The sequence below is a fragment of the Sturnus vulgaris genome, chromosome 2 (assembly GCF_052056855.1).
Source record: "Sturnus vulgaris isolate bStuVul1 chromosome 2, bStuVul1.hap1, whole genome shotgun sequence".
Taxonomy (NCBI): domain Eukaryota; kingdom Metazoa; phylum Chordata; class Aves; order Passeriformes; family Sturnidae; genus Sturnus; species Sturnus vulgaris.
The window spans coordinates 44996224-45021486 of record NC_142244.1 but is presented as its reverse complement, the minus strand read 5'-3'; the positions used below and the strand labels follow the sequence as shown (position 1 = coordinate 45021486).

The 25263-nt window shown below is 40.4% G+C and overlaps 1 protein-coding gene across 4 annotated transcripts in view; it reads left to right on the top strand.

Annotated features, from left to right (window-relative positions):
* Positions 1–25263, top strand: part of PDGFD (platelet derived growth factor D) — a 139600-nt gene that overhangs the window by 77025 nt on the left and 37312 nt on the right. The window contains exons 2-4 of one of the 4 annotated variants that reach the window (XM_014886591.2): positions 3750–3954; positions 7918–8098; positions 8761–8802. In XM_014886591.2, coding sequence (XP_014742077.1) covers positions 3750–3954; positions 7918–8098; positions 8761–8802 — 428 coding nt within the window. The remainder of the gene's footprint in view (positions 1–3749; positions 3955–7917; positions 8099–8760; positions 8803–25263) is intronic. The other 3 variants (XM_014886592.2, XM_014886593.2, XM_014886594.2) reach the window with 3 other exon arrangements.

The following is a 25263-nucleotide window of genomic DNA, read 5'->3' as shown; positions in this document are numbered from 1 at the left end:
GCTCAGACTCCCTACAGGGAATTGCCTCACCAAAAAGGATGTCTTCCAGATTCCTTCCCACTCATCTTCCTTATGAGATAGTTTTTCTTCCCCAGTGCGAGGATGTGTTTGTGACTCCTGCCATCTAGAATATCCTCCTTCTGTGTATGGCCTAAATGGCCTTTTTGCCTTATGACTTAGCACCTGCTTTTATTCATTGTGAAATGATTTTATGTGCTATTCACTGAATGTGACAGGCAGTGCATTGTGCACTGTCGTGTTTTATTTACTCCCATAAAGCACTATGGAATACAGTTAGACTGTGACATCCAGGACACTGAGTAGTGCTGCATTGTGCTGTGTTGCAACATGGGACAGTTCAGTGCCTTCAAAGACGCACTGTCTTTTTTCCTTTTCCTTCCTAAAATATCTTTTATTAAGTGTTTTTTACCTTGACTTTCCCCTTGGTGAATGCGTGATTTCCATGAGTTCCCCTAGTGTCTTGTCTGCTTGGAAAGGTCTTATTCTAGTCTCATAGCTTTGTTGATACAAAAGGTAGGAGAGTTGCTCACATCTCCTCAAGCTGTTTCCCAGATGCTGGATGATCCATGAGGAGCCAACCTTCTGGGAGCGAGTCTGGGTTGACTGTGTCCTATCTGAGCCTGTTAACACTGGGAAATCCCAATGAAAATCCCCTTAAGAAAATTCTAGGGTGTTTGATTACAGTGCTGGCTACAGCACTTCAGGTTGTGATTTAGTGCATGGTAAGGAGGGTGAGAGGGGAATCAGGCTGTTCAGAGCTCCTGAAGAGTCTGCTCCAGCATCAGGTGAAGGCTTGGAACAGCTTTAGATTTCATCCCATGTGGGCTATAGAAACAGTATTTGTGGCCTTTCTCATCAAACATGCTTTCTTCCTTTGTGGAAAGGGCTTTTCCTCAGAGTGGAATGTTTGAATATCCCTTATTTTACTATAGTGAATATCCCTTATTTTGCTATAGGGAGAATTTTCTCCCTGTGCTTCTCTCCAGCCTTTCCTTTCCAATGACTTTATAATTTCCTCGTTTACCATGATGGAAATAACAAGTCACTGTGCTTTGATTTTTAAGCTTCATAACACGTGCAGCTCTATTGCTCCGTGTATCTGTAAAACTTGGATACTGCAGAGCTGTGCTAGCAATGACATTTCAGCACTAGTCTTGGTCAGGTGTGACTACCTTGCAGGCAGAGCACTGTGGTCTGTGGGATTCAGAGTTTAACTTAAATGAAAAGCTGTGACAGACCCTCTTCTTGATGTAAGGGAGAGCAGGTAGTGTACATTCTCCATTGGTGTGCTGTGTGCACAGCACACAGGTGTTTTGTTTGGGGCTACACATCTGAGCACATTTCAGAGATACTGTCCCCAGAGCTCTAATTTCAGCAGATGACGACACGAGGGCAAAGCCTGTGCTAGCTAGGACTGCCTGGGAAAAGGGAACCTTTCCCTCAGAGTCATAAGCCAGGTTGAAATGCATGGTGACAGAGGGAAAATGGCAATAGTTTGCTGTCCAGGAAAGAAGAGTAAAGGACTCTAAGGCACAGGATGAGTTTTGCCATGTTTTGCTGCAGTAACTTTTGTTCTGACTTAGGGAATGGTTGTTTTTTACTAGAATTTGTTATCATCAAATCAGCTTTATTTTTATCCCTCTTCTTGGATGTTTTGGATAAAGTCCTGTGAAATATCTTGTCCTCTTAGTGTACTGGGTGTTTTCAGAGTCCAAAGGTCCTCAGGATTTCAGTAAGAACTCAGTTGTGTTGGCTGGACATTTTGTTTCATTCCAGATCAGGGGAGAAAAAAATCCCCACAGATGTCTTTCTTCCCTTTTTTTAGAATAAAAGCAAATACAAAACAGACTTCAGCATAGATGTCACGAAAATTGCAACAAAACTATTAGGTGGGTGGTCTTTATTTTCACCAAATTGGCCCTTTTCCAATCCAAATTGTTTGGTCAAAGCAGAACAAAACAAAACTGGCTAGTTCTGCACTTTGTGAGCTAGGGCTGTGTTTGCTTAGAAAGGGTGGCTCAGAGTCTGAAAGCATCTTAGAAAGATGTTACAATTAGATCTGTGGAGATAGTTTTATAAGAAAAACAGACTTTTTTTGTACGAGTTTCAGGTTGTTTGGAAGCTAGAATTACTGTGCTGTCAGAAGAGTACAATGAATTGCTAGAAAACCATGCTTTCCTTACAGCTGCATGCAAGGAGGTATTTACAGCCAGGAACCAGTGAAAAGCAAACTGAAAAATAGATGTACTAATAATGAAATTTGTACCATTTTTCTGGATTCCTGTTTTCAATGAGCATTTATAAAACAAGTAAATGTATTTCATATAAAGAGCTTAGAAAACTTCAGTCACACATTAGATTTTATTTTAAAAGTGAAGACTTAGATTAGTGTATGAGACAGATGGCTGCGGCTGGTTGCTTTGCTTTTGTATTTCCAGCATTCACAGACTGGCTTGGTGGAGATATTTTTCCCCCTCTTGTTCTTTTTCAATAGCCAGATTCAGGAGAAGGCACCAGTTTTCTATTTCTATTGCTTGCAGTGGAACTGGAGGTTGATGTGGCATTTGGCAGAGCGGAATGATGTTCAGATTAAGATAAAGACACCAGAGTTTGGGTGTTTACATGAAAACAAGAGTACAAATTCATGTAGATCCCCAGACATCATGTGGGGAAGGATCACAGGTAGCTGTCCCACATGTGAAGTCTCAGAGGTGTGTGTCTTGACTGGGAACTGAAACCTGCCATGATCTGCATGTTGCCTTGGAGTCTTCTGATCCTCAAAATGTCCACATACTAAAGTTGTCAATGCACAGAATGGTTGTTTGCAGTTATTTGATGCAAACTGACCCGAATTCCAGTATCAGAAACAGCTGGGCAGTGCAAGTGCATGGTGCAACGAGAAGACATTTTGACTTTTAGAGAGCTGGGTCTTGACCCAGTTTCTCTAATCCATGGAACCATGGATTTACAGCAGCAAATGTTTTACTCAGTATAAGTAAACTTTAGGAACAATTTAATATTTGCTCAGGCAAAAGTTGTGGAATTTTAATTAAGTAAAGACTTGGCTATTTATCTTGAAGTTACTGAGTAAGATGGTTGATGGGACAGGATCTGGCCTCAGTTACATCAGAATAAGCATGGAGTAGCTGTTTGAGTAAATGGACCATAGGCAGAAAATGGTTCACACCATATAAATAAAATCAAAACATGACCTTACACTTGTTTCTGGGAAGAAACACTTAAGCACAGTAAAGAAATTTAAATTCAGCCATACTCACTTTCCTGCAGCCCTTCATTGCTGCTTTTGTTTAGGGGCATTGCTCCCCAGAGCACAAAATTTGAGAAGCAGGACTGTTTACCTTTTTTATTTCAGTATGCCTTACTTCATTGTTCTCAAGCTTGTAGCTTTTATTAAAGTTTAATTCTGTTTTAAAACCAAAGTGGTGAGAATGGCATTATATGATCAATATAAATGTAAAAATATTTGTACATTTCTTGTAAAATAAAGAGTCTATATACTGGAGCTCTGTTGTTCTTACTGTTTAATAGGGGATTGAATTAAGAGAAAATACACTGTACTTCCTATTTAATAATAACAACTGCTCCTAGACCCAACTTTTTATAGACTTGAAATGCAAATAATTTTGCTGTGTTATAAACTGTTGTGTTTTTTGCCTTCCTGTAACTGGAACAACATACTAATTTCTACAAGTTGTGACTACTAACAGAGAGCAATCACCTCACAGACTTGTACCGAAAAGAAGAGAGCATCAGCGTGGCAGGGAACGGCTGCATCCACAGTCCTCGCTTCCCCAGCAGCTACCCCAGGAACCTCCTGCTGACGTGGCGCCTCCACTCCCCAGAGAACACCAGGATCCAGCTGGCTTTTGATAATCAGTTTGGGCTGGAGGAACCCGAAAATGAGATCTGCAGGTGAGTGGCAAGTGAATGTTTGCAGGGGGCTCCTTAAGATCACCTTTGAGCTCACTGGCATGAGAGTGCAAAGCAAAAGCAGGGCATCTCTGGCTGGGTCTAGGATGTCCTTGCAAGGAGGACAGACCTTTAAGGGGTTCTCCCAGCTGAAATTGATATTTGAGTTCATAAATAAACTGAGCTGTCCTGGACCTGAAGCAGTTTCGTCAGGTTTTTAGTCCTTCTGTAACGTTTTAAGCACAAGGTACTTGTATGCTCAAATCCAGCTACCATAGCATATCCTACTTTATCCAACAATCCTACTTTAATAGGATTTTGTCCTCCGTCACCTCTGTCGTGTTTCAGCCAGGCAAGAAACATCTCTTTCAGTAGGTGGAAGGCTTTAGGATGTTTGAGTGAGAAGGTAAGTGTTTATTTTGAGGTGTGAGGGACAGAAAAAAATGCTTTGAAAAATGTAATTATGTTCAAATTACTTGCTTATCTTTCGTTTTACTCTTCACTGGTACAGTTCCGTTTAAAACTTTTAAATATAGGTCCACAGACATCAGCGTGTTGATGCATGCTGATGTATCTATAAATCTATTAAAGCCTACCCTACTCTATCCCAGGTTTTTTTGTTCCCCTTTTAAACAAAAAGTGACCTTAAGCTCAGATGATCTGGCTGATTAACCTAGGTGGATAAACTGTTTTCAATTAGTAGAGTACAGAGGTGAATCTTGCCAACATTCACTAAAACAGTATAAATCCATGTGTTTATATTTCTTTTATTCAGCTCTCTTTTCTGTGGGGGAAGACAGGCTCAGGGTTCCCATGCCCTCGGAAAGGCAGATTGCTGTGATGCTACTTAGTTAAAATGCTCGAGTCTCAGCCTCCAACTCTGCTTGATCATGTTGTTACTTACACCTTATCTAATGCAGAGAACTTGGTTGTTAGTGTTTATGCACACCCAGCCTCTTCTTATCTTATCTTTGTCAATTAATTTGTGTTTGTAGGGTTTGGCATCTCTGCAGGCATTTTACAGGGTGGACTTCTTTTCCTTATTTTTCTTTGTTAAATTTTCTGCATTGCTGATAGAGAGAACCATTCCTGCAGGTTTGTTTTCCATGTGGTAATAAAAGAATGCAGCCTAAAATTGGCTCTCCTTCCCTGCTCCTTGGCAGGTCTGCTCTGGTGATGTTGGTCCAAGATCAGCAGCAGAGTCAGTAACAACAGTGACCTCCCAGTACCCCAACACTTTCCCAGATTCAGAGCCTAATGCACACAGAAGCAGCCTGTTAATATTTACACAGTGGATAAACTGTGGCTGACCTGAAAGCATTGCAACCCTGAAACAGAGGGCTAATTTACTGTGGAAAAAAGGATGAAGTATTCTCTGTCAAAAGCCATTAAAGGTGGTGGCACAGTGAGGGAAAGTCAAGCTGTTACTGGCATTGTGTGCTTGGAGAGCATCTTGGAAGACAGTCTGCTTGCTTTTTCCAGAGCAGCTAATTTAGAATGCAGAGAAAAGCAAAGACCTTCCATCATCCATAGTGTCTGTAGAAGCTGGAGAAATATCACATCCTTTTCTGCAGTAAAGCTTTCCCTAGAGTTTCTGGAAGACCTTTATTTGGGTAGTATTACTTCCAGAGTGAGGAATTTTTTGGTCAGACAGTTTGTGATGGCTTTAAGTCTGTTAAGTACTGTGTGCAGTTGGATTTTTTACTAATGCTCAATATATTTTTCAAAACTAGATCCTTTCTGCAGCTTCAGTCCCTGACAGTCCCTGCAGTGCTGCTTTAGAGAGACAGCCAGGACTGTTTTTAATTGAAATGAATGCCGAGAGCTGAGCATATGCTTGAAGGCTGGGCATACTGGACAAGTAATTCAGGACCTCTGCACCTTACCTTGCTTCTGTATTTGCTTTTGACCTTAAGCTTTTTTCTCCAGAAACTTCCTAGTGTTTTCTTTCAATTTTTCATTAATGCTAATTATTGTAATTTGCATACTATTAAGACTGAACTGATTGAAATTCGTTCAGGCTGAGGAATAAAAAGGTATATTTTAGCAGGGCTGTATTTCTGCTGGGCTTCTGAAGAAGGAGAGGAAATATTCAAGGTATTAAAGAATGTTCAAAAAGTGCTGTTACCATTTCCACAGGCACTTGATAAGAGATGATTCTGAAAAGCAATTAAATTACCCAGTCTCTGAGGCTCCTTGGATGCACAGAAGCAACTGAGAATACACTTACTTCCATGATCATTGCAGCAAAGCCTCTGCTGCTGAAAGCAGTTATAATCCTTGAAAGTCCATGGATTTTCACTGGTTTTGCTACTTAGTCTGGCCTCTGGCTTCCAAAAGTGGGGAGGCCAATCAGGACAACCTTCACCAAAGCTTACGAGGTTATCTCCTGCTGAACACCACAACCTCTTGTGTTGCAAATAGGCATTCACAGTTCTCTGCTGCCCAGAGGTGGGGGTGGATGCTTGGGAGCTCTGCTGGGTACCACATCCATCACCACCAGGGAGTGGGAGCTGGAGACAGTGGAGAGAGATTGAGACAAGTTTGCCTCTGCCTGGAACTAAATTTTGGTGTGTTACAAAAAAAGAATATTTCAGCAGAGTTTGGGCAGATTTAAGTGGTCATGGTAGATCTGTTATTTTCTGTGCTGTGCAATTTGGGGTTGGTGAATATAAAAGCAGCAGAGCTGATATTCTCAAACCACATAGTACTTGCGGTTTTTTTCTCATGGGCTCTCAGCAGAAAAAGAAAAGCATGTCTGTTATTTACAGAGCTATTCAGCTCCCACAACTGGGCAAAGAGGAGGGTGCTTGGCCCACAGACCTGGGGGTGGGGAGCTAGGAAGAATCACTTAACAGTTCTGAACTCCCTCTTTGGAGGGAGCAGATGCTTTGATAATAGAAAACATTCCTGGTAAAGACCTCCAGAGTTTTAAGGCTTAACTGTACTGTGAGGATGGTACTCAAGCTGCCCCTCTTGTCATCACCTCTGCCTTGCTGGAAGCAATGTGTGGGGCCTAATTCTGGCTCAAAGATACTGAGAGACATTCTGTCATAGACTTAGTAAAAGCAGAACTTTATTCTCTATCTCCATTATTCTCCCGCTCAATAACTGTACTCATTTTTTTATTTACTTATATGGTCATTTATACCTGAGCAGGCGAATGCACAGGCTGGAGCAGTGAGTGCTACCACTGTGTCCCTTCATCCCTAGTGTTTAGTGCCTTCTGCTCCTGGCAGAGCCCTCTTTGGGCTCAGGGACCTCTGCTGTGGCACAGGTGCCTGGCCAAGATGTGACTTTTCACAGAACACTGCAGCACGCAGACCAGCAGCATGCTTTCCTGCTTGAAAGCTAGACATAAATCTTTCCAAACCAGCTGCAGGAGCAATGTACCACCTACAAGGAAAGCCCTAAAAAGCACCTCTCAGTAGCATGTACTGCCCTGTGTCCCTCCAGCATCTCCCTTTGCTCATGTGGCACAGTGGCTGCCCCTCTCTAGCCCTCTGACTGACACAGCAGGCAGGTGCCTGTGGCTGCTGCTGCTGCAGGGAGTTGGGCGACCACCAGAAAGTGCACAAGTGCTTGCAGCTGCTCAGGTTGGGCAGCCTGCCTTAAATAATATTTTATCAGGTCTCTAAATTATTTACCCACCACATGAAACGCAATGCGTATGCTTACTGTATACTAAGTGCATGCAAGTGCCTCTTATTGCTACTTTAACATGGTAGCAAATACTGTCATGTTCCAGGAGCACAGAAATCAGTCATTTGAGCACTCAGGCAGTAGCCTGCAGCTTAGTGTATTTTGTGGCACAGAAACTTGTCCACCATTTGTAATATTTAGTCTGATGTTTTGGAGAGGAGAACAGGGGACAGTTGTCTTTTTGTCTCCAGCTGTGCTCCTGTCAATTTGCAAGCACCCTCTTTAACCAGTCAGCAAAAACTGATTCTTCACATTCTTTTTCAGGTATGACTTTGTGGAAGTGGAAGATGTATCAGAGACCAGCACAGTTATTCGAGGACGGTGGTGTGGACACAAGGAAGTACCTCCAAGAATAACATCAAGAACAAATCACATAAAGATAACCTTCAAATCTGATGACTACTTTGTGGCTAAACCTGGATTCAAGATATGTTACTCTCTTGTGGTAAGTCTCCTAGGGATAATAGGGGTAAGGGACAGCTTGCAGTGTAAAAGAGCATCAATTCTTGGAGATGAATTGGTGCAGCTAACCGTGGGAATCAAAACACTAAATGACTGAAAGTAATTTTATTCCAGCAACTGCATTAATGCAGATCAAAGTATATTTGACATCGTATCATTAAATACAAAATAAAGTCAATTTCAGTACAAGATTTACTCTAATAACATGTTTCAGAAGCACTAACACTTTCTACACTGAAGCTGCACTGCTGCTGCCTTGAGAGATGCTGCAGAAATAGCAAAGAAATGGCTGCTTTGTGAACCCCTTTTTCTTGTTCATTTGAGGTCAAATAAAAATATCTTGAGGGGTTATGGCTGTGATTCTTAGATGAAGAGTAGTTTATTCTGAATGCAATAAAAGTCTGCATGCAAGACATTTTGCTAAGGCTCAGACTGTGTTTTTAATCAGATATCAACATATCCCTGTATATGCAGAAACAGTAGTGTATCATGTACTGTTTCAATGACATGAAAACCTCAGTTTTTTGTTTTTATTTTCGATTTGTTTTAAGGGAGCAGGAATGCTCAGTACTCTTAAATAGAATTTGATACAAAAATGTATTCCTTTGTACTGCTCTGATTAATATTATAATGCTTTTGGTGCAGTGTAGCTCGAAAGAGGCAGATTTTGCAAACACTCAGGAAATGGTAAGCAATCATTTATTATACTGTCATCATTATATTTTCCTATCCATCACACTTCTTATTCCCTTTTTATTCAATCCACTGTCCTTTAACAAGAATAAGAAGGCCTGGAATAGCAATAATGTAACAGGAAAGATTCATTGTTTGAGTCATCTCACTTCCACCTCTTGGCTTTGCATGCATGTATGCCTGTGTGTGCTAAAAAGAGTCCATAAACAGCACATTGTGAAGACAGAGCAAAGCTATAAAGATTTTGCTCCCTTGCATTTGAATTGTTAGGTTTCTAGTGGAGTAAGGCATTAAATTGTAAGTACATCTTGAGCTCTAATTTGAAGATAATCTACTAAAACTGAAATTCAGGCAGAACAGTCTGTTGAAAGACCACTAAGCATAAAAATGAGAGTGAAGCAGCAGCCTTTTTTTATACTGTTTGTATCTCAGCACAGCCATAGAAACTCTGCTGCATTTAGCAAGTTTTATTCCAGAGAATATACAAATAGTCTGATAGTTTTAGGCTTTCCAAAAATGAATGTTGTCACAGGATAATAAGATAATAATAATAAGACACAGGATTCTCTGCACTGGAAAGCTTAGAAAAGGCTACTGTATTTATCTCATTTCAAAACTGACTAAACAGAATTTGCAATCTTGCAAATACATTTAAAAGAATAATGTCAAAATCACCCTCTGAATGAAATACGACTTTATTTTAGAGAAGAGCCCTGTACAGGTGATTGGTGGTATTTGTGAGGTGGGGGGTGATTTGTACTTAGCTGCTCTTCAGATTCTGAACCATCCAACCTTATACTGCAGGATTAATACTGAGCAGAGCCCTTATTCCATAGTCCCCACAGTTGCCTAGAGCACAGTTCATAGATATCCTGAGCACTGCTGACCCCTGAAGGTTGGACTCGCTCTGTGTTTCTAGTCGGTAAACCAGGGAGCATTAATGGAGCATTCAAAAACATTTGGTATTTTATATGAGATTAAATTAAGGACCTTTTTTCATTCTCCATTTTAACCTTCTCCAACAAAGGGCTACTTCTGGGGCCTTTCTTGGAACATGGTGCAGAAGACGTGCAAATCTCTTAATTCTCTTGCTTTTTCTTATGTTAGGAGTTTGGATCTGCATGGTAGTTGTTTATTTGTACACCAGACCCTGATAATTTTCCAGAGAAAAATAAAGCAAGTGATTTGGAATTTATTGATCAGCTCCATCTTCTGTGCATCATGCCAGAATGACTGGGTGAATTTCTCACAGTTACTCATGCAGCCAAACAGCCTTGCAGCCTGACTCTTTGGCCTCTCATTTATAAATCTTCCAGGAAGTTAGTGAAGTTCACTACATTTGATGCAGATCAAGCTTTTACTTAGATCAGCACTCTGCGTGAGGCACAAATAAGGCACCACAGAATTTAGCAGAAACGTCCTTCACTATCTTAGTATACTTGTGTTTTCCTATTAACTTCACATTTCAGAGAAATCACCATTTAGGGAAACAAAAGGGGATATTTTTTCTAGAGAAGATATAAATTAGACTTGTACCACTTGTATCACATTTGCCCCTGTGAAACAAGATACAGGAAGTAAACATGCTGTGTAGGATGAAAGGGCTCAATGGGATTAGAACTCAGACTGATTCTGGAAAACTAGACCAAAAAGATACAAAGATGGTCTTTAACAGTATAAGGTTGAAAATTATATGGATGCATGTGAATATTTAACTGTCCCAATATAAGATAAAGGACAAGGGACAGGGGAAAAATCTCTGAAATAAAGTCTGATCATCTAGCTACAGCATTTAGCAGCTTTTGCTTGCCAAGGCTGTCTTCCTCCACGTTCTTTCTCCTCCTCTTCCCTCATCCTCTGTGTCTTGGCACGTCTGCCTCTGCTCTGCCCTCTGTGGGTCTGAGGGGCTCAGAATGCTGCAGGGGGAACAGTGATGGTGGTCTTGAAGGCACAGGACAGGTCCAGCATGCTGCTGCCTGCTGTCTGTCCCAGATCTGTTCTTCTCTCATAAAGTTATAGCACTCCCTAGAGTGGGAGCTCCAGGGTGGACCTGGCTCCAGGAGTTTGTTAGTCAGTTGAGTGTGTCCCACTTTCCTCAAGCTACCTAGGAGTCAAAAGTGTCCTAAGTTCTCTGGAAAAAGTCCCTCCTCCTCTGTGCCGGCTGCAGGAGGAGGTAGGTGCGCACAGCTGTGAGTCTCTACACTCCACACTTCACATTCAAAGCCCCCAGTTGTAGCTCTGTGGCTTGTTGGCTTAGTCTGGGTATCCTGCAGAGAATTGTTTCCCTTGAACCTATTTAAAAATTGCCTTTTCCTTTGAAAATTGCCTTTTTCTTTAAGCTTCACAGATCTATAGCAAAAATGGTCTGGAGCAAGACATAGACAGCTATTAGGCATGAGACTCATTTGATTGCAAATTTGTTTGGAATTCCTCCTTACCATTATCACTTAAAGCCATTATTACTCAACTTTTTTAAATGCTTTTTCCTGACTGAGTTGTCTTAGAAATATTAAATTGCATTATAGCAGGCACTGAGGTATTCTGGGGTGGTGTTTTGTTTGTTTGTTTGTTTATTTGTTGGGGTTTTTGGTTGGTTTTGGTTGGTTGGTTAGTTGGTTTTGTTACATTATTTTTTACTCTAAGGACATAATCATTCACAACAAACAGTGTAGAAATCCATGAAGAAGACGAAGGTAAATATATATAATCCCCTTTTTCTTTCTGAAGTTCTTTCTATGTCATAATTCTGGAAAGGAATGTTAACAAGATTGGATCCCATGTTTTACAACTTAATTTGCATGGACGTTTAGTGAAAGAGTATAGGAACTCATTCAAGAACATGTTTCAACAATAAAGATGAATGTTTGGAATTAAAATTTCCAACTCTGCATCTAATTTCATTTTAATGAGACAACTAGAAATTGTTAGATTCCTTTGCTAATTACAAACATTATTTTAAGTTTATTGTAAAAGGCACATAGTTGTTGTACATTTATAACAATAAATTCCTATTGCCTTACTAATTGCTTGGTTTTTCCTAAATGAAATCCGTACTTTGGAACTTTGACTAAAATCATTATGGGAAACAAGGGCTACCAAAAAACTAGGAACATATATACGTGTACTTGTATAAACATGCATGTATATAAAGATGTATGGTTATATATACGTCCTTTTACATATACATGTGGACATGTGGTATTAAAGAGGAGAACATAAGAGCATTGGTCCCAAGATAAGCTTATGCAGCAAAATATGTGTTGGGGTGTTAAATCCTAAATAATTTTGGCTTGTTTAAAAATGAAGTTTTTTGGATGAGGGAGCCATAAAGAAATTAATAGAATAGAGGAGGGAGGAACTTTGAGTTTGGATCCATATTTGGAATTTTACAGGGAATGACTTTCTGCTAAACCCCATGTATATATGTCACCACTCCTATGATCAAAAAGAGCATTAGTCACAAACAGGGGTAAGATACCACAATAAAATTCAATTACTTTCCCATGCAAGGAATATTGACCAGTCAAAGTTTGCCCAAATTCTAGGCTTAAACTGTTTAATACTTGCCTGTTAAGTTTGGAAGGAAACAAACAAAATTGGAAGACCAATCAGAAAATGAAAATGGGAAGAATAAGAACTTGATCCTCATACTTGCACTCACTACTATCACTCTGAATTAAGTGAGTGGCTCCCTTTATTTTATTACACTTGTCTGCACAAGTAGTGCAGCAGCAGGCTTAAGGATTTTTATAAATAAGTCAATAAATAAATGCCCTTAAGAGCTAACACCATCACAAAAAGACTCACCAGTGGGAATACAGATTCATAAAGATCATAAGGAATGATTAATTCCAAGCTTGAGCCAGTCTGGAAGCTGCATGAGTCTGCTGCTGTACTTCTGTTTTAGCTTGTCACTTCTTTCACAGAATGGATAGATAATTCATTTCTGTATCAATCAAAATATTCTGCCTGAAACTCCATGTAATATATCTCATGTGACAACAGGAGTGATAATGGGACATCTGTACCTTCCCTGCTATTAGATAAATCCACAGAAGGAATCCCAGTAAATAGCTGGGAGTACAAAAAGAAAGAAGGGGGTGGAGTGGCATGTCTTGGTTAATAAAGTGGTCAAACATGAAATAGATTTCACAATGAAGAAAGAAGAACTTAATTGTGGACCTTTTATCAGTTCTTCTGCTACTTTTTCTGATTTCAGTTTTGATTGCCCTTCTATGCTAGACAGCAAAGACTTTTTATAAATACAATCCATATGCAGAACACATAACAATCTATATGATGAAACTTCTATTTTCTTAAGTTCTGACAGAAAACTATTTTCTGTGTTTTGCTCAAGGCATACTATCCTCATAAAATTATCTGCCAGAGGCGGCTCATCTTTCAGGAGAGAAGTAATTAAGTCCTAGGTTCTAATTAGCAAAATCTTTAACATTACTTCTCCAACTTCACATAAGCAGAGAATTTAAGAGATTATCTATACATAATTTTTTTTTCTTTTTTTTACTTTGGAAGACGTTAAAATTTTTAAACGGCAACATAAGATGGCAGCATGTTAAAAAGAGATGTTACTTCTCGGTGCCTCTTGAGACATGGAGTATCTCGGGGTGATTTTATATGGGGAGTAGGAATGCTTTCCATTTAATAAAGGTTCCTGAGAATCCAACAATCCTCAACCTGGTGCTTAATTCACAGGACCTAACCTGTCCTTCAGCAAAGTTTGATGAAGAAAGAAAGTGGCATGGTAGAAAAGCAAAGCAGTGTGGTAGGCAGGCACATTCTGGTTCTCCAAGCACTCAGATCAGAACAAAAGATAGTGAAGAATACAAAAAAAGCAAAAAGTGGGAATTGGATTGCTTGGCAATAAGGAAAGGTTATTCATGGATTCAGAAGGCATGCATGGACGGTCAGTTTCACACGCAGCGTTGGCTGCTTCAGGGACTGCCAAAGTTTCTGATTAAAAGATTCATTCTGACATTTGCACCAGCCAAGAGCTTTTTCTGCCTTCAGCATCCTGTCACACCTTCCAAAACCCTAAACCTTTACTGACTAACTCCTAAGTCTTGTCCAGCCAATCTCTTTTCCTCCAGGGTGAGAAAACTTGCAGGTTTTCAAGTCTTAGATGCACCAGCTGAATGCAGCGTGAGTCACAGGGAGCCTGGGGGCTGCAGCCAGAGCAGCCAAACCTGACATGACCCAGCATTTCAGAGTCAATTGTCCCAGACTGCATTGTCCCCCAATGTTCCCTAGACTGTAGTTGTAACATGGTCCTTCTCTTGGCAGGTCTTCTGAAGGTCTGATGTCCCTTCCATGTTTACTTTTGTCTCAGACATTAAGATCGGTCCCAATCCTTCTGCTATGTGACTCTCTAAATTTTAAACTTCATTAGGAGTCTCCCTGTTTTGTGTCTTAATTTTTAAAGCCATTCAAAATTAAGAGATATCAGGGAGAAGAGGAATCGCCTACCAGCTTGGCATTAGAGGATGCTACAAGTACTAGAAGGAAGGACTGATAATGGCTATTGAAACAGTGGCAGCAGCAAAGACAAAGGAGGACAGTTACGTATAGTCCAAGTTCAGAAATAAAGGTTTTTGTGGGTAAGGGAAACATAGATAGTAGAAGAGTTAACTCCACAGAGAGGGAGAAGGCAGCAGAAACACCAAAATGCCATGCTGGAGAGGTAGGTGAAGCCCTAGACAAGCAAATATTCTTGAAAACAAAAGGACACATTCCAAAACCAAAGTACAGAGAGGCTGTGACTAACAGTATCAAACTTCGTGAGCACACAATAAAAGAAGGAGCCTTCTGTCTTTACTAGGAAGGGGTTCACACTTGTTCATTACAGTCACATGAATGCAGTTTCACTTGGACTCAAGAGGGTGAATAAGGAAACATTTTTAACAAGGTGATGAAGGGAAGGAAGGATTTGCATAACCCAGAAGAGGCATGGTGGCATGATTCGGAAGGAAAAGAGGAAAATGAATGGGAGATTTTAAAGAGGAAGTGGACTTGAAATAAGAAAGACCGTGTCCAGGAAAGGAGGGAGGGCAGGTATGGATCAGGTAGAAAGCAAGACAAAAGTAAGACCATTTCACTAGATCAGCCTCTTTTGGCAAAACCTCTGACTGTGCACTTGAGGACTGGGTTTGAATATATTTCAAAAGTGAAGAGTCGACTGGGAATACAAATGAGGAATTGAGTTATGGCCAGGGAAATACAGACCTCCTTGCAAGGAAGATAGCCGAACCAGAAGCAGTGGGACCATATAAGCACACAGAAGCTCCTGGAAGCTGTCAGACTTCAACTGATAAAACAATTGTTTTAATCAGAAAGGAAAATAGACCTTAATGCCTGTGTTTTCTCAGCTGCAAGCATGTGTACCTGGCAGTTTTGTTGTTTGAACAGCATGAGGGAGAACTGGCCATTTGCTTTCCTCTGTCCTTGATTTGTTGACAGCTCAGTTAAAGTGTGGCTTCGTTGCAGGATGTTGTCATTGATCTGTCTTAACATAGCAGTAGTCCTGTTACTGTCTGATTTCTGCTGAAAATGCTATGTCTTACCCCAGTCATGTGCTGTACACTGGATGAGAATTTGCTAAACTCATAGTGGTGGCCAAGGATGAGGAAATGCAGCACTTTGCACCTTCAAAGGACTGCACAAACACAAATGTGTTATTTTCAAATCCAGTATAGTGTTTCAAATAATTGATTCTAACAAGACTTAGAGGCATTGTTCATTTAGACCAGCTTTAGATTTTGAAAGATTGCATTTTATGCAGTCAAAACTTACCTGTTTAATTCCTGAGGAAATTAGTGACCCAGAGGAAATTTCCACTTTTCCAAGATAAGTCAGACGTACAAAAGATACCAACAGGAAAAGATCATCATGTGCAGTACAAGAGAGTTACTTACCTATGTTAGACAAAAATAATCAGAGACTCAAAAGCCTCATTCAGTCTGAAGATGATTTCTTGCAAAATACAGCAGAAGCAAATTGGAAAATGCAAATTCCAAGAAGCACACATTCATATTAGCAATGAGATCATAGCATGTAAGAATAGCAGAATAAGAGCCACAGGAATGTTGCAGTTGTTGGGAAGTGTGTAATACTGAGTAGTGACTTCAATATTTTAATTGAATGAAGGGAGCCACGGTATCATAGCAACTGGCTATGATCTTTCCACTGTATTTGACTAAGTGAGGGCATGTGTGAAGATTCACAGTAAATTGTTTGCCCTATTAGCTTTCATGCTGTTGTAGTTTAAGCCCAGATGGAAATTAAGGGCCGCACAGCCACTCACTCACCCCCCTTCTCTCTCCACCCTGCCACCCTGGTGGAATGGGGAGGAGGATCAAAGCAAAACTTGTATAGGAACAGTATAATAATTGAAAATAAATAATGAAAATAAATAATTGAAATACAGTAATCATAACAAACAGTAAACAAAAAGTGATGTTCTGTGGTGTGCAATATCCCTTTGGTCAGTTCAGATCAGCTGTCCCAGCTCCCTCCCAGTTTCTTTTGCATGCCTCCTCACTGGCAAAGCATGAAACTAGGAGAGAAAAAGGAGTTCTTGACTTAGGATAAACATGACTTAGCAAAAGAACCTAAATCTGTGTGTTATGAACACTGTTCTCTTTCTGAACCAGCTCTGTAACAGCTACTGAGAAGAAATTAACTCTACCCTAGCTGAAACCAGGGCATATGTCCATATTGCTTCCTGGTTCATAGTCACGTTTTAGTCATAATGTATCTGGATACATAAAAAAATTCAATATGAAAGCTAATATTTTCGTGTTTCTTCAAATGTCAGTTAAAGTCAAACAATCTCTGTTAAACAAAAATACAGAGTACATGAAAAACAGACTTCCAGTGAGCCGGAGGTCATGATACTGGTTGTGGCAAAAGTGTTCTATTGGACAAGTAAGAAATTAAACCCATTCCCGAACCTGTCAAAATCTTATGTAGATGTTTTAATTAGGGAAACAAACCAGTGATTCCTAGTAGTCTAGGAATCTTTAGAATAAATTTTGGTTAGAAAATGAATAGAAGATATTCACGGTAATTTTTATTAAAATTTCTCTGGGTAGATCAGTCAGTTTAAAAAAAGATTTAATACTTAAGAACTTTTTTAGAGCTTGCCAGCATTAAAATCCATAATTCTGCTTACCAGGTGTGTTGGGCAGCTTTTCATGGTATCTATAAAGCAATATTTTTTTTTAACACTGAATATGTGTAGGTAGCAGAAAGTTAGGATGGATCCAACACCAAAAATTGTAGTGCATGAAATGGAGAGGTACGTTTTATGTGCCATAATGAACATAACCTGGGAGAGAACAAAGACCACCCTGTTCTCCGACTTTGCTTCCCATGTCTGTGTAAACAAACAGGAGATATAAGGAGCTTGGACCTGGTGCTTTGGCACTGTACTAGAGACAGACCAGTCACACCTTTAATTCAATTGCTTTTAGAAGTCATAGAAAGGCCTCATAGTTAATTTGTCTGCTTGGAGTTGACCATTAAGAAGGCACCAGAAGGAGAGATGGGAAATGCAGTTGCAAACTGAGCCTGCCATAAAGACTCAATCAGTGCTGCTGGTAGACTTGTGATCCTCTTTTGTATCTGCACTAAAGAGGAGGGTTAAATCCCACCATTCTCCCCTGTTAAACCTAAACAGCACATCAGTATGCATGAACAAGAGGTGAGTTTACACTGTCAGACTTTTTTAACAGCACTCATTATAAACCTGTCGATCACATTAGCTGTTTGTTTGAAAAGTGAAACTATTTTAGACTGTTGACTTGAGGACGTAATGCTGTCTCTGTAAATCCATATTCTGTCCTTTACCTCCACTTCAGCAACAGCTGAAGAATGTTGGCATGTGAAATGATCTTAACATATGAAGAACTTATTTTGGTTTGGTAAATCTGGAGAGTGTTTTCTAAAACTTTAGTTAAAATGGCAGATTTGTTGGGAGAAGAGAGGTGCCATGCTTGATTCTGTAAAAAGTTTAATTGGGCATATTCTATTGCAATGCTGAAAAGAGAACTCCTCCTTGTTCTTCAGTGTGGCAACACTAGTCTGACCTACTACCGTGGCCACAGGGGAAGAGGAAATGGCATGTTCTTCCCAGGCCCTGTTCCTGTTGAGCAGCCTCTGCTCTAGATTTTCTACAAAAGACAAAGGTGCACAGCTTAATTTAAGTGCATGTACCAACTGTGCTGGAGAAGAGTAGGAAGTCAGTCTGCTTCTTCTGGAAGTCTATCAGAAGCAAATACCAAAATTGGTGTGGTGCACTGAAACATGCTAGACCTCCAACTGCACTGAGGAACTTGTGAAAATCCATCACAGGAGGTGTTGGTTGCAAGTTGTCTTTTAAATCAAAACAAGGATTGCGTGTCTTCACAGCCATGTGTAGAGAGGGGCTCCAAGGCACAACTTTATGTTCTGTACTCCTCCAATACTATTTATTTGACTGTGTGTCAGCACCTTGTGAAGCCTGGCAGCACAATCCTGCTCTTGTACTGTTCTAGCCAAGTTTGGGTTGCAGGGTCTGTTTCAACCTTAGCACTGTTCAGTGTGTTTTTGTCATTCTTGGCAAGCCAGGGAACACAATGCATTGTGTATAATGGGTGTTTAATTGCTTACATAATAAATCTTTGCCTTGTTTGTTGCAACAGCTGTAACTGCTGTAAACTACTTACATCTCTGGATCAGATGATACTGATTGTTTTAAGATTACTGAATCTTAATTTAGGCTTTTTTTTCCCCCCAGTAATGTCTAAGGCAGACAAACCTAGAATTCTGATGTGAGGTCATTCAGTCAACTTTCTTTCAGGACAAGAATTTTCTGTATTGTAAATTCATTGCTTGGTCATCTAGTATATTTTTTAAATATAACAAGCACATACAGAACGCTTAACTGTGGACTAATAAATCACTGTTGCAAAGACATTTTTTCTTTCATAACAACTTTTAATTATTTTTTAATGCTATACCATTGTCTGCAATTATATTCTATCTTGACTTATGATAAAGAAGTCTGTTCTTTTTGTTGTAGGTGTATATCTCCCTTAGATATTTGCAGTGTTCTTTCACACTTCTTTGCTTTTTGCTTAGTCAAGCAATTATGTCCATATTTAGCTTTTAATCTTATCCAAAAAATCAGACTATTTAATCCCCTCAGAGTTTCTGACGTTCTTATCAGAACTGCCCCAGATTTTCCTGACTTTTTGCAGTGTCTCTGTGGTAGTGAATGGAACTGAGTCTGGTGGTTCAGGCATCACCAGGGCTGTGTTAGGGATGGTGGTGTTGTCAAAAATAATTTTGGCATCAGTGTCACCTGCCAGGTTACCCTGCTTAGGCAGGTCTGCATGACAGTTGCCAGCCTGTCTGCCCTAACACTGGGAATGTGTCCTTTAATGGGATTTCTTTTGTCAGCTCTGTCTGTCTTTGGGCTCCCAGGTTTCCTAGCCTCCTCCTTCTATTCAGCATGTAATCTAAAACACATTAGGTTGCATCTTTCCACAGCAAAATTTCCTTGTGATGGGTTATGATACCATTAGTGATTTTTGCATGTCCTCAGTGAAGATGGTTGTGCCTCCTGTGGTTCCATTTTCCATGGGCTTGGATGCAGCATCATGACCTCATGGAGGGTGCTGGCTTCCAGGCCAGGCTCCACCACTGCCCTAACACCTTATTACAGCCTGAGACCTTCCCACCTCAAAGACAGGCACATCAATTGTAAAATGCCATGAAATTAACTTCTAAAAGACAGTACAGAATCAGGTCGTGGTGTTCCAGCTTCCAGTCTGGGACACTGCCAGCAGGGTGGGCTGCATGGCCAGACCAAGAGTGATGAACAAAGGGGCTTGTCTGCTATGCTGTTTTATTCAGATTCTCACTTCTCCTGTGACTGCCAGATTTACCTGGGGCCTCTCTAGTGTAAGGAATTGCATGCCTACAAAATAGAGAACAGCAATCCTGGATTCCAAACCAGGAAGGTGAAAGAACAAAAATCAGCCTCAGACCACGCTGAGCTGCTGGTCTGGTGATGTGAGAAAGTTTGTTGCTATTCTCATCCTCCCCTTCCTTCTAAGGTGGCATGATGACTGGAACTCTTGGGATCTCCACACTTCCTTTTAACAATTCTTAATATTTTTTCTGACCCTGTAGCCCCAGGAACAGGTCATCAGAGAAGGTCCTTTCTCCCTGCTGGCTTGCTGGCAGAGTGCTGCTGTTCTTTGCTCAGTGTAGTGATTCTGGCTTCAATAACCTTCACACTCTACACCACATTCCCAAAGACAGCCACGGCACTGTGTAAATCTGACTTGTGATTTGCATGCATACATCTTTATTAAATTTACAACCTTTGGTTTTGCCCTGAGCACTTGATAAAGTCCATGCATGTCTTCATAATAAAATACGTGACAGACATGGCAGAGTGATTTTGGTTTATCCTTACACATTTACATTTACACACACATCTTTTATTAGTTGCAGGGTTCCTGTCATTTTTAGACTTGATAGGATAAATCTTAGTTAAAAATTTTTGGCTAAATGGCACTGTTACATAAAATAATCCCTTGCATGTTGCTGAGCTTTGTGCTACTTAACTGAACACCTCCTCCAGCCCAGGGCTTGGGCTGTTATAGTCATTCTTTGCCTGCAACCTCGTCTCTGGTTTTCAACCCACAGATTTCTCTCCACGTTGAACTGATTTTGAATGTACATGGCATGCCAAAAAAAAAAAAATCATATTTCCTATCTCTTGTAATACCAAGAAAAATGCAGTTCTGTTTTCCTCAATTGTCAGTTTGATAACTAGTCACAGCTTAATTAGGGAAGGTCTGAGCCTGTAACATCAGATTTTGCAACGCATCTGTTGCACTGAAAGCTAAAAATAGCTTTTAGGTTCGTGGAATTAGTGTATTTTCTTGTTAGATCATTTCCAGCAGAATCAAATAACATCCAATTTTGCTGTGACCTGTAACAACAGGGTTTTTTTCATTTTAATAGTTTTTCTTCAGGAATATAGCTTAATTGTACAAAATAATGTTTTGTGGCAGACAAAACTTATTTTCTAGATCCCTTTCCTTAGGTCATGTTTTGTGAAAAACAGTAATAAACTTTTCCTCAGACTGTAGGAATCAGGCACTATGTTGTCTCATTGTGTGTTCCTGATTCTTAGCACCGTTGTCCAGACATCAACCATATAATTGAAGCCTAAATGCAAGCTCTTGCAGGATGAGACCCTCTAATAAGGAAGTCTGTGTACCCAGAATTGTTAGCAGAGACTTTTCAACGGGATGCATGTGAGTCAAGGCATAGGCACAAGGTTGTTTACACACATCACATTTTTAGCATGGCCAGTTTGGAGCTGGCACAGGCCCCAGGCTGTTTCCAATGTGCAGTTTGTTGTGGCCACTCTGTTTTACAGGGTAATAGTTGTGTCTGAAGACATGAGTCACACCATATCTAATCAATCTCTCCCTCATTTTACCACTTTATTTAGATGTAGCCTAGAAGTTCTTACATGGAGGTCATCTTTTCTTTCATTTTCTTGTCACTCCTGAAAACACTGTAAGTGACACAATTAATGGCATTTGTAAGCCCTGGGATTCAATGTTTGCAGACTTACAGATAAGTTTGAAAAAGAATTTTATCTTTGAGGAAAGAAAAACAAAAATAACAAAAAAACTATGAAACTTAAGAAAACAGTTTAGAAAGTATGAGGCTAATTTTTCCACTGCTGTAGGGTAGGGCAGGGTAAAAAAAAAATCCACCTTGGAACCGCAAAAATTTATCTCACACTAAGGTCTGGGCAATAAACTTGAAACAAAAACAATTCTTGAAAGAACTGGGCATCATGAGGACAAGTAGTCTGCTCTGTATGGTTTGTGTTGCATGCTAAAGAGGCCACTAGTGATAGAAATAGGCTGCTGAAAACTTTGCTTGCTCTACAAGAAATTGGGAATGCTGTGTTGGTGTGGGAACCTAAACCAAGCACAAGGCAATTGCTGCTTTTTACAGATGAGGTGGAACTTTTGTGCCTGGCTGCAAATGAGATCTTATTTCAAAATGTGCATTGTATTTATATGTGTGTATTATCTCTGAGCTGCCTCTAAGCAGGAGTGGTGTACACAAGGTCTTGTGTGCTTATCTTATGCTGATGGTTAGGAAAGAACCTGAATGTATCAGTCATGTTCTTATTCAGGCCTTCCACCTCTTTTTGCATATGCATGAGTTTATACAGAAAAATTGTCATTATTAAGCTCTGAAGAGAGAGCAAAAAGACCAACTCAGGGAAGGTAATTTAAGGCAGCAGAAAACAGGACACTCTGCTCCCTATACACATAATTTATCTCCATCAGAAATATGTGAAAATAAGGTGTTTTCCCACCTTAGCAGCAACTTTGTGTGCTGATAGTGCTAGCTCAGTGCTGGTTCAGGTACATTTTCCAGGTGCATTAAGAAGTAGACTAAAAGCAGAGGCAACGCTTGTAATTCCAGCTGCCAAAATTGGGACTATTGCATAGTTGCAAGCCTACTGCTGGTGCAGTCCAGGTCTAGTCTTCCTGGACAAGGTGGACAGAAATGGACAGAGTGGCCAGGAGGGCTGTACTAAAAACCACCAGTAGAAACTAAACAGTCTCTGGGTTTGGTACTTTAAAAACGCTGTCTGGTGTTCAGACTCAGAGTTTTTCTAACACAGAGCAAAGCCTTTCTGCTGGAGTGTGTGAGAGCCCTCCCCAGTGTTTTCTCCTCAATAAGCCTGCATTGCTGATGGAGGTGGGCAGCTGAAAAGCCTGGCCTGCACAGACCAGCACTGCAAGGCCGGGATGGCAGGGTTTGGTGTCACCTTGGCTTCTCCAGTTTTTATTGACACTGATATCACACCCATGCAGGTTAAGCCAAACTGTGCCTGTTGTCTTCAGAATACCCATCTTCAGTTTCCAGAAGAGCTGCTTGCACAAACGTCACTTTTTTCTGGGCATAACCCTGTTCTGCACCCATAGGAAGGTGGTGAAGATGTGTAAATGCTCACACATCCCTGGCAGTGAGGAGAGGCCCTCACCTGTGCCCATGGTCCCCTGGGAGGTGGTGGTTTATGGTGATGTGGTGGTGATTTGTGTTAGTTCATGTCCCCTTGGTATGGGGAGAGCATCTTCTGCCTGGGGAAGATCTCTGTGTGTGCAGGTGTAAGTCACCCTCCATGCTGTGCCACTGTATCACATTTCAGATTAATATCATGTTTTTTTATCTTTGTTCATCCAGGCTCTTGGCACCAGCTCCTTTCTGAGTCCGTGTGTGCCATCAGATAGAGTTTATGGCTTGTACCTTTTTCTCCACTTACATTCTTTAAAGTGAAAGCTTGTTTTTCTTACCTGCCACTGCTTCTGACCTCTGGTAATCCTACCATATTTCTTTGTATTAAATGATGTTTACAACTTCTTTTTTTTTTTTTTTTTTTTTTGCCAGTTTCAATTTACTGTGGCATTTTCCAGTTCATTAGTATAAAACTGAATTAAACTCTTTGTCTTGATTTTCATCGCTTGAAAATATTTAGCCTGTTATAATTTTACAGCCATCCTTAGCCTATTTGGTTATGCTTATATTTAGCCAGAATTCAAATAAAATGTTTCACGCACTAATTGTGGCACATTACACACCTTCCTGGTCCTGAGATTATGGTCTCAGTTTGGTGTTTAGAAGGATTTTCAAGGCCAATTTTTGGTAAGCTGATGCCAAAACTGGTAACATGGTTTAGTTAGATTGTTTGCAAAAGGTGTTTTTTACTCGTAGTGTCTCTTAAAATCAATATTTGTAAAATTATGCATAAGAGGAATGACAAGCCTAACTGCTCCTGTTGTATTTAGCTTTAGCAGCAGTGATGTTTCTGAGGAATAGATCTGGAAGTTTAGTTGGAATAGTTTGTTTTTTTCCTTAATTTAGCTCTTTGATAAAACTCGAGTTAAAATCCCCAGTAAGAATTATCCTGTGCTGTGTGCAGTAAATTGACTTGCTTTTGATCATATAAAAAACCTGGAAAGGCTAAGAGAAAATAGTTCTTTTATTTTTCAAAGATTATGTTTTCTCGCTATTTTTATGATTATTGAACATCTTAGAAAACTTGGATAGCAGTCCTTTTTTGTTGTCCTAGAAAATGTAATGCCTTCCAGTCAAAGCAGGAGGGTGAACAAATGCTTTGTTTTGCATTATCTGTGAAACATAACACATGCTCCTGCTGCATGCTTACTGCAGAATTAAACACCATCTTCTGACAGAGAGCTCAAAAACAAATGAATCCTTCACAAAAAATCAATAGGCTGGGATTGCTGCTAGGATAGCTAATGTCCCTTACCAGTACCCTTCCACATTGTGTCCTCAGCTTTAGAATTAGATTTGCTTAGCTCTATTAGAGTTTTTTGTTATTATTATTATTGCTTCCATGTTTCTCCCAAATCACATCTGAAAATGTAAGTGTGCATGTCTGAGCACTTAGCAGATCGTCCTGGTAGAACAATGGAAAACTTGGAATATTAAATGAAATTACACTGTATTGTTAATTATTATTTTTCTCTGATTATGGACTGTCTATAAAAATATATAAAAATCATGTAGAAACCCAAGTGGAAAGAAGTCAGAAAATTAATAGCTTGCTCCTAGGAAGTTTTCTCTCATTAATATTTTTCCTTATATCCCTTGTACTGGGGCCTTTCAGTACATTCCCATTTGTTAGGAGTCACACCAAGAAGGAGGACCTGAAATAACCAGCTGTCACCGCCTTCTGTTAATGCTGAAAGAGTTTTTTGCCCACCTGGACATTACTGGGCAAGTGAAGTATCAGCTTTTCAGTTTTGCTCAGGGCAGAGTCACCTATTACCAGGGAGGCTGCTTCCAAAACCCTCCCAGTCAGCATGGCAGAAGTTCACCAAAGTCCTCACAAGGGCACTAGATACTGACCTGACAGCAAGTTTTTTGGCTCATGGGATCACTCCTCCCAAGCTCTTTTCACACTTTGATGTGCAGCATCACCCTGATCACAACCCCTCTGGATGTTTGCTTCCCACTGCCCTGGCAGAGCCAGCATGGGGCATCACAGGGGGACTAGCAAGCCCTGCAAAATGGGAAGCCACCATGGCCCAGGTGTGCTTAGACGCAGAGCCAAGGTGAGCAAGGAGCCCCATTGCCTTCAGACCACTCCACTGTCACTGCTGAGAGATGAGCACTGCAGACTGTAAGGCACCAAGAGTCACTTCTGAGGGCAAGACTCCTTCATATACAATAGGAACAGAAAGGGAGTGAGGAGCAGATGCAGTGTAAGCCTAATGGACCTGGATTGCATCCCTGGATTGCAGTAAGGTGAGCCAGGGCTCATGTGGAGATGGTGAATGCAGTGGCAGCCTATAGCATCAATGGCAGGAGAGTGGCCAG